The sequence below is a fragment of the Schistocerca nitens genome, chromosome 3, assembly GCF_023898315.1.
Source record: "Schistocerca nitens isolate TAMUIC-IGC-003100 chromosome 3, iqSchNite1.1, whole genome shotgun sequence".
Lineage (NCBI taxonomy): Eukaryota > Metazoa > Arthropoda > Insecta > Orthoptera > Acrididae > Schistocerca > Schistocerca nitens.
The window spans coordinates 253,142,273-253,158,827 of NC_064616.1; the positions used below are offsets into that span (position 1 = coordinate 253,142,273).

At 43.0% G+C, this 16,555-nt stretch overlaps 1 protein-coding gene across 1 annotated transcript in view; it reads left to right on the top strand.

Moving 5' to 3' along the window:
• Positions 1-580: 580 nt before the first annotated feature.
• Positions 581-16,555, top strand: part of LOC126248217 (aquaporin AQPAn.G) — a 184,477-nt gene continuing 168,502 nt past the window's right edge. The window contains exon 1 of the mRNA XM_049949040.1: positions 581-699. Within this exon, the coding sequence (XP_049804997.1) occupies positions 684-699 (16 nt within the window). The 5' untranslated portion in view covers positions 581-683. The remainder of the gene's footprint in view (positions 700-16,555) is intronic.

A 16,555-nucleotide genomic window follows, 5' to 3' on the forward strand; every position in this document is an offset into this window, starting at 1 on the left:
CACTACGGAAACGCCGCTGCTCTCGGTCGTTAAGTGAAGGCCGTCGGCCACTGCGTTGTCCGTGGTGAGCGGTAATATCTAAAATCTGGTTGACATTCTGGGTCTCAGAATAGTGAATTCCCTAACGATTTCCTAAATGGAATGTCCCACGTGCGTAGCTTCAACTACCATTACGCGTTAAAAGTCTGTTAATTCCCTTGGTACGGAAACCTTTTCACACGAATCACCTGAGTACAAATGACAGCTTTGCCAATGAATTGCCCTTCTATGCCTTATGTGCGCGATACTACCGCGATTTGTACATGTGCATGTCGCTCTCCCTCGACTTTTGTCACCTCAGTGCAGAATGGCTAAGAAAAAGGCTGATAGGGAAAGAGACGATAAACAGTAAGGGCAGAAGTAGTGTCGATGCAGCGTTCTACCGGGACGCCAAACACAGGACGACGACGGCGTGCGTAGCATCCGGCACCCACCCTCGAATCCGTCCGACGCCGAGTGTAGATTCGCCGGCGAAGAAAGGGCTGCGGACGTAGGTGCAAAAAGCAACCTGAATAGCGGCGGCGAGAGGATGGCACGGCTGCGGAGCGCGCCGGCCGGCGTGCGATGGCGGGTGGGGGGCGAGCTATAAGAGGCAGCGCAGCGCGCGCCGCGCTAGTGCTACGACCCGACGCCACGCAGCCAACATGGGCAAAGCCACAGGTGAGTCCGCGCCGACGCCACTCCCACTGCCCCCTGCTCGCGCTCCCATTGTTGCCAACGTCCTCTTCTTCACCACGTATGACCGACTGAATTTCTTCATTCCTTCTCAAGAGATACTCTGTCCGTACCGACACGCTACATCACAAATAAATTAAGAGCCTTCTGTAACTCTCGTACGATATATCTCAGTTATGACGTTCTTTGTTACTCATCATTTGTTACGCGGACAATTTCCGTAGTCAGCACAAAATTGTCACAAACCACGACTTATCTCACATGAAAGATACAAGGTGAACCAGCAAGCCACAGACAAAATTACGGACATCATTTAGGAGTATTTTGCGGTAGATTGATATAAGAGTCGCGTGGACCCCGGTGGCTTCTTACAGAGTAACGACTCATTCGGTTTATTACCCAAATTACCTTTGTTTCTGCTACAAGTACGCCGGCCGTGGTGCCCGAGCGGTTCTAGGCGCTACAGTCTGGAACCGCGCGACCGCTACGGTCGCAGGTTCGAATCCTGCCTCGGGTATGGATGTGTGTGATGTCCTTAGATTAGTTAGATTTATGTAGTTCTAAGTTCTAGGGGACTGATGACCTTAGAAGTTAAGTCCCATAGAGCTCAGAGCCATTTGAACCATTTTTTGTTACAAGTACCTCCACAACAGTGAAAAAACCTGCAATATCCAATCGCCAAAACGTCCAACACAAAACAGTTTTCCGAAGTCAGCACAAAATTGTCACAAACCACGACTTATCTCACATGAAAGATACAAGGTGAACCAGCAAGCCACAGACAAAATTACGGACGTTATTTAGGAGTATTTTGCGGTAGATTGATATAAGAGTCGCGTAGGCCCCGGTGGCTTCTTACAGAGTAACGACTCATTCGGTTTATTACCCAAATTACCTTTGTTTCTGTTACAAGTACGCCTGCCGGGGTGCCCGAGCGGTTCTAGGCGCTACAGTCTGGAACCGCGCGACCGCTACGGTCGCAGGTTCGAATCCTGCCTCGGACATGGATGTGTGTGATGTCCTTAGGTTAGTTAGGTTTATGTAGCTCTAGGTTCTAGGGGACTGATGAGCTTAGAAGTTGAGTACCGTAGAGCTCAGAGCCATTTGAACCATTTTTTTTTTTTTTTTTTTGGTACGTGTACCTTCACAACAGTGAAAAAAACTGCAATACCCAATCACCAAAACGTCCAACACAAAACACATAGCAATACTAGAAGAGTCAGATGCAAAAGTATCGCGATGTGGTTGCCGTCGCTGCGGTAACAGCTCAAAATAGCGCCATTGTTAGGCTCCTCCTCTGCATTCAGTCAACCCATACACGGACGCATATTGCTCGGATCTTCACCAGTAAACCTGTCTATATCGCTGCGATCAAAGTTGACATAAGTCTAACACTCCTGAAAAAAGAAAGCTGAGACAGAACCGAGCAGTGCTCTTTGCAGACTTGAAGTGACTATTACTGTTGTCGCCGGCCGTGGTGGCCGAGCGGTTCTAGGCGCTACAGTCAGGAACCGCGCGACCGCTACGGTCGCAGTTTCGAATCCTGCCTCGGGTATGGATGTGTGTGATGTCCTTAGGTTGGTTAGGTTTAAGTAGTTCTAAGTTCTAGGGGACTGATGACCTCAGAAGTTAACTCCCATAGTGTTCAGAGCCATTTGAACCATTACTGTTGTCAACAACATGTGTATGGAGCAAGTCTGATTTCATCCAAGACACAAAGTATGTTCTGACGTTATTTACACTGTTGTGCACATATTTTCAGGCCAATACAGATACAAACTTTAATTGTGGTAACAAGTCAAAATACTCTATAACAAGACAGCGGAGGCCGCAACTCACTTATACCAAAATACTCAGAAATTATCCTTGGCCAATCTCCGAATTTTTTCGGTGGAGTTGCTGCTAAGAACTATATCGAAGTACCCTTACGTCCCACAACAGTTTCCTTATTTTTCGAGTAGACTTTCACTTCAAAGCTTGTTTTTCTTTATGAATTTCCTTACAAGTGAGGCCATACAATCAGTCTGGGATTTTTTGTTTGTGTCGTAATAATTTCGAGTATTTACGTTCACGTTAAAACGAGTTAGTCGTTTAATATATTCATGATGGCGAATTCATACTTTTAAATGCGGCACGAAGCTAAGTAAATGTTGCCATGTTTGATATCATCTGATTTTCATAAGCACAATCATTTATAAGAAGAAAACATTGGTGCTGCCTATAGTTGTAGTATCTAAACTTTAATGACTCACAAATTTACAAATTTGTGTATATGTAACATCTATATTTCATTTTTCTCGTCGGAGTCACAATGAAACGTAATAAATCTTGTCTTAGTGCTCTCAATAGTCAAATTTACGTTTGTAGTGCAAAAATGGAAATTTCTATCGTCATCTCGTAAAATGTACACGTAATAAGTCAGGTAATTTCTAACTGCCTACCTTGTTTTATTATTAAGCCAAATCCCTAAAAATATTATCAACGATAATGTATAGTAAAAAATATGAAAAATATCAAAAACTTTGTTGGATGATAAAGTACCTATTTGGACTTTACTGATTTCAGACTCTAGTGACACACTGTTCCACGCTGAATGAACTTCTTTTTCTTTGCTTTTCTCGAGCCCCTTGGACACATGATGGCTATAACTGGGAAGTTGAACTATAAAAACGAGATAGACACAATTAACCAGTTAACATAGCACACTGATATCTTGAAGTTAAGTAATTTTGCGATTATAATGAATTTAAGTATCTCTCTTCTGTATCACCTGGACGTATTGTCAGCTTCTAATCTGTTTCACACCGTATCGCGTTTCAGCGTGAGCGAAGCAGGCGTAAGCACCCCTGCGTGTAAGATAACAGAACCGGCTCCAGGCAGCGGGTCCTGCGACGCTGAGGCTGCTACCAGCGTTTTATCAGTTCCCGTACCGCGCAATGCATACGCCTCTTCACTGCGTAAACACGACCGCTCACGTAACTGCTGCCTCTATTTGCAGTGTACGGTAGCTAATGGTCTGCGTGCTATAGTACGTGTTACGGCCGCCAGTGTCGAAATTATGAGAGGACTACTTAGCGTAGTGAATGAAAGATTTAGGTAGAGCTAGAAACCCAATATTTTCTAAGCAAACATCTCGCAGTACCGGCCATCTGTTTCGCTGCCATACTTCGAGAGGCTGCAAGTTATTAGTGGTGGAACCATCTATACGTACGGTTCATTATTTTCGCGTCCAAATGATCCTAAATTTCCTTAAAAGACAAGTAGTTTATCTAGACAGTAAGTGAGACTGCATTTCGGATACATCTTCCGACACGAAATCGTTTGATAATGTTTCGCTGCAAGTTGTGATCAACTGAACACGCTACATTAATAATCACGTAGCTTCATTGCAACCGCAACGTATACTTCAAAGTAGACACATGAAAAAAACTGAGCCATAGTAAACGTTTAGAGCACGTTATAATGTTTCACTGGCGAACCTAGAGACCGGCTTAAGACATTGAAAAAGGAATAAGAGGAGGTCTCGTCAACATCGAGGTCATTAGAGATGGAACACATTCTTGGTTTGGCGAAAGGAGAGGAAACAAATGAACCGTTGCATAATTTTAAGAAGTTTCTTACCACGTCTGGATGAGGACTCTGACAACGTTTGCCCGAATACGAGCCCAGTGATTCATCTCACTCGAAGAGATATAGATTCGTATTTTGAAGGATCGGGTTGAAACCTTGTGAGAGCATACACATTTAGTTGTTCCATAGTTTCCCTAAGACAGTTGTAGAGCATGTCGGGACGGATCTTCCGACAAATCCAAAGCCAATTGCCACCTACCACTTTGTCTCCGACCCTAATGATCTACACTTACAGACGAAGTTAAATTCTAGCCTCCCGATATTTTTTGTAGGGCTGTTGGTATTGTGGAATTACTGGAGCTCTGTCGTTCTAGGACAACGGCAAGAGAGGTGATTACCTCGGGCGTTAATCTGCATGTAAAAAAAACAACCTTTTGTTCGGAAATGAGAACTTGCTGGTGCTTAAAAATAAAATGACTCAGACAGAAAAATTTCGTTTCTTAACGTGTAAATAATCGTCGACGTCAATAGAGACGTTCAGTTCTGACAGACTTCATCACAACGCCACCTCTCTCGGTAGTCTCTTTCGAAGTTGCCAAAAATAAGAACCTATATTTACCAAGCGATAACACGTCGTCATGAGAGGCTGGTAGTATGACTGAAGAATTGAGTTTTTATAAACAATAAACCTACTGAGATCTTATTGAATATCGTTGTGAACAAATTAACGTCGTTCTTGTTTTCCAGAATCTAGCCGGAAGTGCTCCAGATTGTAAAAATACATCCATCACACTCTATCGATGAATCCTGAGAACATTTTCTTCCTGATCTGGTAGTGACAGTTGTAGTAAAATCGGCAGCATGCTGACGATGACGAACGTATAAAGCGCTCTAACAGATCAAAACCACTTTTCCAACCTGGATTCGAAACCAGAGCGCTGCTTTCGCGGCCAAAACATGGAAAGAAAAATTGGCAGACGAAATCTCTAAGATGTGCTTAGATTGTTTAGTTGTTAGGAACATTACTTGCGAAATGTTAGGTACGGGTCTAAGGCAATATTAATATTTCAGGGAATTTCATAAGTGGGAATACTCCTCTACATGTTGAGTTATTTGGTTCAAACAAGATGTAGTTCATAACAAGATTCGGGGGAATAGTCCCGGTTCTTGCATTTGTTTTGGCGTAGGCTATTCATCAAGATATAAGACTTTCATTCATCTCGCTAGCAGACTCCATCAATGATAATTAATGTTAGATTAATCTATAAGTAATTGTCTAGTTATAATGGAAAGTTCAATGGTCAACAGACACTGAGTAGCAATGAGAAAATTAGTATGAACGGCCACATACTCTAGCACCAAAGCGAAGTCAGTAAGAGAACGACATATTCAGTCTTGCCAAAGTGAACATGGCCTCATAGGAACATTGCCTCATTCATAAAACCAAGAAAGTGCATGTCGTCTCTGTAAAATAAAATTAACACATTTCCTCATTCAACATGCATCAGAGTATTACTTTCATATATATTTATTAATTTGCAGATATGAAGGTAAGCAGAGATGAAATTGCGTCTTAAATCTTAGTAAGATATAATGAAGAAATAATTCAAAAATTTACTCACAGAAACAAAACTGCAGTCTAAAAATTTGGTTCGAGTACGACAGAAATGTAACTGAAACTGACTGGAGTACTCGAAACTGGAATTTGAATCGCATTTTTGGGTGCTAAAATTAATGTTTTCCATGTTTATGAACAGTCTTTTTTGTCAGTGTACATGATTTGTCAGGGGTACATGATTCTGGATTAAAATTCTCGAGATTCAATCTTTCATTTGTTCCTTGAGACGCAACTCTTACCATGAATATACTCAAGAAAATAAAAAAATTGTAAGGTGTTCAGGGTATAGCTTACAGATTATGACGCAGGACGGGTCACCTTCTCTACTGACCTGGATGTCTCTTCGAAACTTAACGTTCCTCGTTTCCTGATTACAACGTACTTCTTACGCTCGCAATACAGATGGTAAGGCTAACCTGCTGAATAATACTTAAGATTCGGTGTTTCTCCTTGAAATATTTCATAGAGTACTTTATTGACAGAAATGTTAGCTACAGAGACGAGATGGGTACATTTGAGATTGTTAGACGAGTATACAGCGAGATGTAAGGGTGATTTTGATAATCCTTCTGGACGTTAAGGACAAAAATAATTGTACGATGCAGAAATTTCGAACTGATAGTTACGTAAGATTTTTTTTGCCGTTTGTACAATAAAGGCATCAATAACAATTAACAGCTGTAACGATATGAAATATACTGATTCCGTCAATGCTTTTCATTTGATTTGTGGCTTCTAGTCCATACAGTCAGCACATCAGTGTTGAAATCTCTGTCTTATCGCAAATCGCAACTGTTTATTTTATACACACGACCATACTCAGTAACGTACATGTAATATATAGTTTCATGCCCGATGTTACTCCGAGACTACTCAGATCGTACCCAAACGAGAGTATGTTCAAACACTGCAAATTTCGTTCGACAAAACAGGAACAGGAAAGCGATAAGACACAAACTGGATAAATGAAGTGGTATCGCTAAGATTAGCCATACAATGAACCTCATGGAAATGTATGCAGTTTCTGGAAGGGAAACGTCGAGCTACCGCATATCAGCCTTTGCATTGAGCTAAGTTTCTTAATTTAGTTAACTTCTACTGTACTACTTCTCATATGCGAAAATATTGTAATATATTTCTTTTCTCAGTTTTTACTATATTGGTGTGTATGTCGACAGCCACTTAAAGCATTTAGCAGTAGTAAAATAACCAGTATAACTTGTTATTTTTTCTTCCTATAATCGCGCAAGGTCAAGTTGTTCTTGCTCAAAAATGGAAAAAAATATTTTCATATTTTATGTCGCAATATTTGATATAACGATGGTGGATATTTGATCTATTTGTTCTGTATCTCAGGATTATAAAGCAGTTTTAATGAATTTTCTGACGTTTGGCCCTCTCGTCGTCTGCAAGCATTGCTCAGCTATGAAACTTTGGTGCTATTATTTTCCTACTGTCATAATAACAGCTAGATCGTGAAAAGTACGTTATTGTTGAGCTACGATTCTGCAACAGCTGTGTGCGACAGTACACGCCGCGAAAGGTAACGCTTTGAAATACATTCACCTGCTGCCCCTTTAACTGCCGAATGTCATCTTACGCAATGCGTGTTGTTGAACTTAAGGAGCACGGGAACGTCGAACCGCGTGCAAGCTGAACAAAGAAACACCAGCTCGTTAAACAGGAAAGTGTGCACCTTATTATAACTTGCTGTATTCTCCCCTCGCCGGTATATGTCATCATTCCGTTCGAAAGTTAGTTATAACTGCAGCAGGAAAACTCGTATCAGGGACTGCCCTGCAGAAAACGAAATTAGGCTTGAAATTTGTTAAGGTCACTGACTGGAACAAAAAGGTAGGATTTTTTTCTTTTTAATTTGGCCTAGATATTTTTCAGTTCTTCGTTTACTATATTCGTTATTGGAAGAAGGAGACTATATTGATAACAAATGCATACGTATAAGAAAACATCCATTATTTTCAATGAATTTGTATGATCCCACATAAGTGAATGACGGCGTTGACTGATGCCGGCGTGCGCCTACTACAGCTAGTCATCTGAAATTAATTTTTTTCTGTTTTATTTTGTGTGCAATATCATAAAACTGTGCTTGCAATATATTTAAATTCAACGATAAGATAGTTTTCTACGTGATTTCAAGTAACGTATCTAGACTCACTTCTGCATTTTTTATGCTGACACGATTCAGAAGGGGACGCTGCATCCTTTTCAAAGCTTGTTACATAAGTATTTCTTTTCCCTAGCATTTATCCATCCTAGTACGCGATCTGCTTTATCAGGATCTGGCAAATTTTATTTGCATCTGACTATGTGCCTGGATGCCTTTCCTGACATATAGTCATCAACGTAATCTAAGGGAAGCAAGTCGTGTGCGGCATCTGTTCTGTGAATCGTGCAAACTTTGTTCTGTGTGTCAAACTATTGTAACTGCTTGGGCTTCATGTTATCTGAAGCGAAATTTGTGGATCAGACTAGCATTTGACTAAACGAGTGTGAAAAACCACCTAACAACCACAGTCAGACTGGCCAGAGTATCAGACCCTCACTCGCAGGCTAGCGTGCCGCGCGTCACGCAGTACGAACAGATTGCTTATTACATAATAATCCTTCAAACGTAGTTTTTTCGGATGCAGTCTAATGAAAACTTGGGGAAGACAGGTATTTTGAAAAAGGATGTCCACTCGACACCGAGGAACGAACAATGGCGAGGAAGGGAATCGGTTTTGCTTAAAAAGTTATCTCGCCATTCGCTTCCAGTGATTTACGAAACCAACATACAACCTAAATCAGGAAAATTGATCCTACTGAATACAAGGCATATTCTTGAATCGATGCGCAACTTCTCTGGCTATTACATTTTTTGTAATTACGCGTTTGTTATCTTTCGTACATCACGTCGTCATTTAGAGCGTGTCGATTAACTTACGATTACATTGTGAGAAAGTCTCTTGTTCTGTATCGTCTGTGATCTCTTCTGTTCCTCGTTTTTATTCTCTGTGGGTGTTCTTTGTATTTGGAAAAAGGGACCGATGACCGTAGCAGTCTGGTCCCTTTAATCCCCCAAACCAACCAACCAACCATTGTGAGAAAAATTTTACGCAGCAATACAATTTTACTTAGTATGACACAGGAGTAAGTCGTCTATAGCTTGAGATACCATTTTCAAACATAGCGCAGCAAGAAAACCGAGAAAAATTTTTCAAAGATTGCCGTCGTGGAAAGCCGCAACCGCAATTTCCGCTTCTTTCCTTATAACCTACGGCAGTCTGAACCAAGCTAGATAGTCCAGTGGCCATGGTATTGGTCTCGCATAAGGGGAGGCTTTCAAAACTTCAGCTGGTCATCAAGATCTATTTTCTCGGTGTTTTATCTAAATCTTTTAGGGGTGATGTCGAGATGGTTCCTTTGAAAACAGTATGACCAATTTCCTTTCCCTATTCTTGTCCTACGAGCGTTTGCGGTCCGCCTCTAATGACTTCCTTCTACAAGGAATTCAAGCCCTAATCTTATTCCGCTATCATCTGGAATATCACTAAATTAAATTCAGTAGTTTTCAATACATATCTAAGCGCGAGATTATACATGACGTTGAAACACACATTTGTTTTCAATAAGGTAGTACCGTAGGTTCTAGATCTCATGATCGAAACAAATGGGGCTCGCTGTCCCAGACACGCGGGCTACTTATGGCTAGATATGTTGCCGTATTACTGAACGAGTATTGTACCAGGTTCGTATTTTATCCAAAACGTAATACTTACGTACAATTTCTTTCTCTGATTTTCTTTCCTACTAGGTTAATCAGTTGTGATCGCAAAAACAAGTAACGGCAACCGAAAGATGGCGGGCTCAGTTTACCAATTTCGAAATACCTTTCTTCTCGTAGCAGGTGCCTGTTATACTTGTATTATAATTGTGCACATGGGGTCTCAGTATGGCATTATTGCCCTGTGTTGTCATCAAGCGAGGTGACACAGTGGTGAGACACTGGACACGTATTTGGGAGGTGTAGAGTTCGAATTCCGATATTTACGTTATACATGTCTACCCTAAATACCTTCAGACAAATGCAGGGATAGTAAAAAAAAAAAGCACTCCGTCTTCAGGCGAAGAGTGTCCTCCCGGGACCGGCCGACCGCCGTGTCATCCTCAGTGAAGGATGCGGATAGGAGGGGCGTGGGGTCAGCACACCGCTCTCCTGGTCGTTATGATGGTATTCTTGACCGTAGCCGCTGCTATTCGTCGAGTAGCTCCTCAATTGGCATCACTAGGCTGAGTGCACCCCGAAAAATTGCAACAGCGCATGGCGGCCTGGATGGTCACCCATCCAAGTGCCGACCACAAACGACAGCGCTTAACTTCGGTGATCTCACGGGAACCGGTGTATCCACTATCCACTGCGGCAAGGCCGTTGCCTAATGTAGGGATAATGCTTTCAAATATTCTCAGTCGATTTTCTGCCACTGCATTGTACACTTTGAGATAGTGCTGCATCTCTCATGTCCTCACAGTCCATAGAGCGTTAAAAACTGTCATGTTTATTCTCTTACACGTGGCTCTGAGCGCTATCGAACTTAACATCTGAGGTCATCAGTCCCCTAGAACTTAGAACTACTTAAACCTAACTAACCTAAGGACATCACACACATCCATACCCAAGGCAGAATTCGAACCTGCGACCGTAGCGGTCGCACGGTTCCAGACTGAAGCACCTAGAACCGCTCGGCCACTGCGGCCGGCCTTATTCTCTTACAGTCTGCTCGCCAAACCCGATCAGTTACCTCACGAGAGATGAGAGCATACTGCAAAAATTTTCTTACTGAACTCTCAATATGTGGATTTTTGTCAACCACGCTTTATATTTAAGTCATCTATTTGCAGGTACGGAACAAGTTTGACATATTGCAACAAAAAAATAGAAACATTTTACGGTGTTTGTTAAAGCATCATCTGACCAACCGCTTTGTGCACGTCAGATACATCACACTAGGCAATAAAATTCGACAAAAATCTGAATGGGAAATTGACGGAAAGTATGCGTTTGACGAGACGTAGAGATTTTACTTTTATAGTTCGGCGCTGTTTAGATGCTTAATATATTGAGCTAACGCGGAAGTTACGAGAGTGTGCTGAGAATAATGCCTTCATTATGCTACTGTCAATATCTATTGACGTATTACGTGTTATACATATTACTCGGTCGGCTTTCCCTCTACGCCGGCGCAAGTTGCGATCCTCTGATACTAGAGGGCACCCTGACGTAGTGTGTAAGGTGGTGGTGTGTAATGTAACTGTGTTGGTGCTTGAGGTAGCCCTTAGAAAACTGAAAGCACGAATTCGAAGGGCTCGTCCACACGTGGAGCACCCTCTTCTTCAGCGTGACAATGCCAGACCACACACGAGCGCTGCGAAATTTGCAACAACCCGATGCCTTGGGTTCAGTGTCATCGATCATCTACCATACAGTCCCAACTTGGCCACATCCGATTTTCATCTGTTTCCAACACTTAAAGAACACCTTCGATGTCTTCACTTTGATAATGATGAAGCGGTGCAAGCAGAGATGAGTCTGAGACTTTGTCAACAAATTTGAACATTTTACAGGGTATCAACAAACCAGTCTCTCGTTGGGAGAAATGCGTTCGTCTCCATGCTGGTTATTTTAGGAAACAAATATGTAAACATCAATAGTAAATATGTATAATGTTAATAAAGTTTGTTTCATTTAAAAAGCTTTAAGACTTTCCAGAATGAAATTTTCACTCTGCAGCGGAGTGTGCGCTGTTATGAAACTTCCTGGCAGAGCACTAAAGGCAAAGGTTGGCTCTGAGCACTATGGGACTTAACATCTGAGGTCATCAGTCCCCTAGAACTGAGAACTACTTAAACCTAACTAACCTAAGGACATCACACACATCCATTCCCGAGGCAGGATTCGAACCTGCGAACGTAGCAGTCGCGCCGTTCCGGACTGAAGCGCCTAGAACCGCTCGGCTACTGCGGCCGGCAAAGGCAAAGGTCCCGAGTTCGAGTCTCGGTCCGGCACACAGTTTTAATCTGCCAGTAAGTATCATAACAGCACAAACTTCGCTGCAGAGTGAAAATTTCATTTTGGTAATATCCTCCAGGCTTGGCAAAGCTATGTCTCCGCAATATCCTACTTCTTCAAGTTTTGCAGGAGAGCTTCTGTGAAGTTTGGAAGGTAGGAGACGAGGTACTGACGGAATTGAAGCTAAGAGGACGGGTCGTGAGTCGTGCTTGGGTAGCTCAGTCGGTAGAGCACTTGCTTGCGAAAGGCAAATGTCCCGAATCCCAGTCTCGGTCCGGCACACAGTTTTAATCTGCCAGCAAGTTTCAGCTTTAAGGCTTTCCACATAAAAAATTCTGACGCATTACTTTTCACCACGACGTCGCATATTTTTCTTGGCGCACAGAAATTTTTAATCGAAGTTCTGTAGAAATTTAAATGCATACCTTTTCTAGTTTTGAAGGTAAAGGTTGGTTGGTTGATTTTGGGGAGGGTACCAAACAGCGATCTCATCGGTCCCATCGGGTTACGGAAGGATGGGTAAGGAACTCGGCCGTGCCCTTTCAAGGGAACCATCCCAGAATTTGCCTGAAACGATTTAGGGCAATCACGGAAAAACTAAATCAGGACGGCCGGTCGCGGGTTTGAGCCGTCGTCCTCCCGTGAAGGTAAATGGAAACTGTTTACCCAAGAATAAAATTTACTATTTTTTTATTTAAATTCTTCTGTGGTATGCAGCCCGGTATAATCGTTAAAACAGCACGAACTTACGGCAACGAGACTTGCTACCGTCTTCTAGTGACATTTATTGCCTAAAGTATTTCGAATCCGTCTTTATAACTAGTAAAACATGCGATGACGAACATCTTGGCCACACAAATGAAGGAGTTTGTTACATATTCGCCACGAAAATGTCCGAATGCAAATAAAGCTTACTCTATTTGAACGTTAAGAAAACCAAAAAAACAGAAGGCATTTGAGTGGTAATGCTTGTGTTCGAAGGCAATGCGATGTTCTTGGGTGCGTAACAATTTGTGTAGTCAGGAAATCGTTAGGGATAATGTTACTAGGTCTAGGGTATGCTGCTGTATTTCACTCAAACTATGGGTCCATTCTTCCTTGAAAGAACTGCAACAGTTGAACAGCTCTATATTGTGTTCCAAGGAAGTATTGTGTCAGATGTTGACCAACTCTTTCAAAATGAAGATTCTTTTTTCCGTAAGTCACTGCACCACTACATTACTACTGAAATGCACAGCCATTCATGGATGAAATATTTCTAGATAGTTAGGTGAACGACGGAGGTTACGTTTTTGTCAGTGTGTACTTGAAAGGCGATGAAAAAGTCAAGCATCTACGAGGACCGGATGGTAAGAGAACGGGATTGTGACTTACAGTAAATAGATTCTCGGAGCCATTATTTATCTATTTCTGACCTACACTTGCACACTGTGTATTTATGCTGCTGATGGCTATTTTGATAATTTATCACTGTAGTGGTTGTGAAACTGGGGGTACGTCTTTTACCATTATTTATGATCAAAATACAAATACTAATTTGTTGTTCCGCTGCTTCAGTTGATGGGTCGTTGCTTATGTCAGTTCAGATCAGGCACCAGTACACTGTGATCCGTGTAATGCCCGAATAAAGAACTCCACGATACTTCAGCGCCAGCGTTTAATAATTCAATTCTCAAGATAATTCATGTACCTAGTTTCATCGACTACCTGATCAAAAGTATCACAGCACCTGTTAGTTGACATTAATAAGAGGCGTGTCCATGCTTCGCCGTTATGACGGCTTGAACTGTGCTAGGGCCCTTGTAGTGAGATGTCTGAATGTCTGTAAAATAATGGCAAAAATCAAATGTGTGTGAAATCTTATGGGACTTAACTGCTAAGGTCATCAGTCTCTAAGCTTACACACTACTTAACCTTGCCCGAGGGAGGACTCGAACCTCCGCCGGGATCAGCCACACAGTCCATGACGAAGGAATGGCACCCCTTCCCAGAGAAGGCAGCGATATTCGACGCTCGGTATGGAGCGAAGTCGACGTTCTAACTCGTTGTTGTTGTTGGTTGATTTGGGGAAAGGGGCCAAACAGGGAGGTCATCGGTCTCGTCGGATTTAGGGAAGGATGGGAAAAGAAGTCGACCGTGCCCTTTCAAAGGAACCATCCCGGTATTTGCCTGAAGTCATTTAAGGAAATCACGGAAAACAAGGTGGCCGGACGCGGGTTTGAACCGTCGTCCTCCCGAAAGGGAGTCCGGGGTGTTAACCACCTCGCTCGGTCGTTCTAACTCGTTCCAAACGTGTCCAGTTGGGTTCAGCTGTGAACTCAGGGCGAGCCAATCCACTTCAGGAATGTTATTGTCCACAGACCATGGTCTCGCAGATGTTGCTTTATCGCAGAATGCATTGTTACGCTGATACAAAAAAAAAAAAAAATCTTCACCTACGAACTGTTCCTCTACTGTACACAGTACAGAATGCTGTACCATGCGTTCAAATCCTTCCACATTTAGTGAATTTTTTTTTTAGCGCAATAAGGGAACCACTACCTAACCACGAAAACACCCCTACACTGTAACACCACCTCCTCCATATTTCACTGTTGACACAACACAAGCCGGCCGAAGTGGCCGCGCGGTTCTGGCGCTGCAGTCTGGAACCGTGAGACCGCTACGGTCGCAGGTTCGAATCCTGCCTCGGGCATGGATGTGTGTGATGTCCTTAGGTTAGTTAGGTTTAACTAGTTCTAAGTTCTAGGGGACTAATGACCTCAGCAGTTGAGTCCCATAGTGCTCAGAGCCATTTTTTTGACACAACACATGATGCCATGTATTGTTCGCCGGTCGGAGTGGCCGAGCGGTCCTAGGCGCTTCAGTCTGGAACCGTGCGACCTCTACGGTCGCAGGTTCGAATCCTGCCTGGGGCATGGATGTGTGTGATGTCCTTAGATTAGTTAGGTTTAAGTAGTTCTAAGTTCTAGGTGACTGATGACCTCAGCTGTTAAATCCCATAGTGCTCAGAGCCATTTGAGCCAGATAATGTTCTCCACGCTTTCGCCAAACCCAAACATTTCCACCGGATTGCCACAGGGCATATCCCCGGGTTCCCGGGTTCGATTCCCGGCTGGATCAGGGATTTTCTCTGCCTCGTGATGGCTGGGTGTTGTGTGCTGTCGTTAGGTTAGTTAGGTTTAAGTAGTTCTAAGTTCTAGGGGACTTATGACCACAGCAGTTGAGTCCCATAGTGCTCAGAGCCATTTGAACCACAGGGCATATCGCGATTCATCACTTCAAATTACTCGTTTCTAGTCATTCACTGTCCAGTGGCAGCGCTCTTTAGCTCTTAGCGCTGGCTATAGAAATGTGTGGTCCTTGAGAAGCTGCTCGACCATTTCACCCCATTCTTTTTAACTACTTACTCACTGTTATTGTCCTACCTGACTGCTGGTACCACTTTGAAGCTCACGAGTGATTCCTTCCGCCGATTGTGTGTAATTTTTTGCGACCACCTTCCACGTTTCTCGACGGTCGTTTTCCGTCGGTTCATGAGGGCTGCCTGGTCTCGGTTTAACTGTGGTTCTTTCTTGCGTTTTCACTTCACAATCGCCAGAAATCGACCTAGGCAGCTTCTGAAGGGTTAAGATGCCCTTGACGAATTTGCTCAGGTGGCATCCAGAGACGAGTCCACTTTGACCAACCCATTCTGCTTTTATTCCTCCTCCACCGCCTCCTTTTATATTGGCTAGATCGCCCGTCGTGACAACTAGTGGTCAGTTCCGTATTACACAGAGGCAGTGCTGTTTTTCTGAGGGAATGCTGGGGGATGCGTACCCCTAAACTTTTTCGTCGACAAATTAATTTTTTTACAACGTTGAGATCTTGGATTTATTTCACGGACGTAAATTTTTTGTTTCATCTTCTCGTGTTGGTAATTGCAATATGAACGATGCCAGTGCAGTTTTTGGTGGTAAAAGCGATGTCATTGACTATTTCAAGCATTTCAAAGCTGCGGCAACCGCTGACAACTGAATCGCTGGCAGCCAGTTCGACAAGCATGTAGTGCGCTTGCCGGCTAATAGTGGGCGATGGTAGTGCTAAACGGATATGCGTACGCTCAAACGCCGAGATACCCATACATGTCTCTACGGTCCCGCTACCATGATACTTTGCCATTCATTGCCATCTTAGTTTTGTTGTTCTTTATTCGTTTGCGTTTGCTGTTCCGTTCTTGTCGGTTGTGCCAAATTTTACAGTGTGACCTGTCTTTCATTGCAACTTGTAAGTTAAGTTGGAGGTGAGAGATGAGCAGAAAACTAACAAACTATTTTACTTGTTTTCCTGCATCTGAAAACCAAAAACTGTCAATATTTCCTGTGCAAGTGAAAAGCCAGGAAGTTCAACATCAGTGGATGACGAAAGTGAAACTGTAAACCTGAGCCTGAACCTTCGAGTGAATATGCAGTGAACAAACGTGTGCATGATAGAAAATTAAATGATCATCCAGAGCCGGCCGGAGTGGCCGTGCGGTTCTAGGCGCTGCAGCCTGGAAACGAGCGACCGCTGCGGTCGCAGGTTCGAATCCTGCCTCGGGC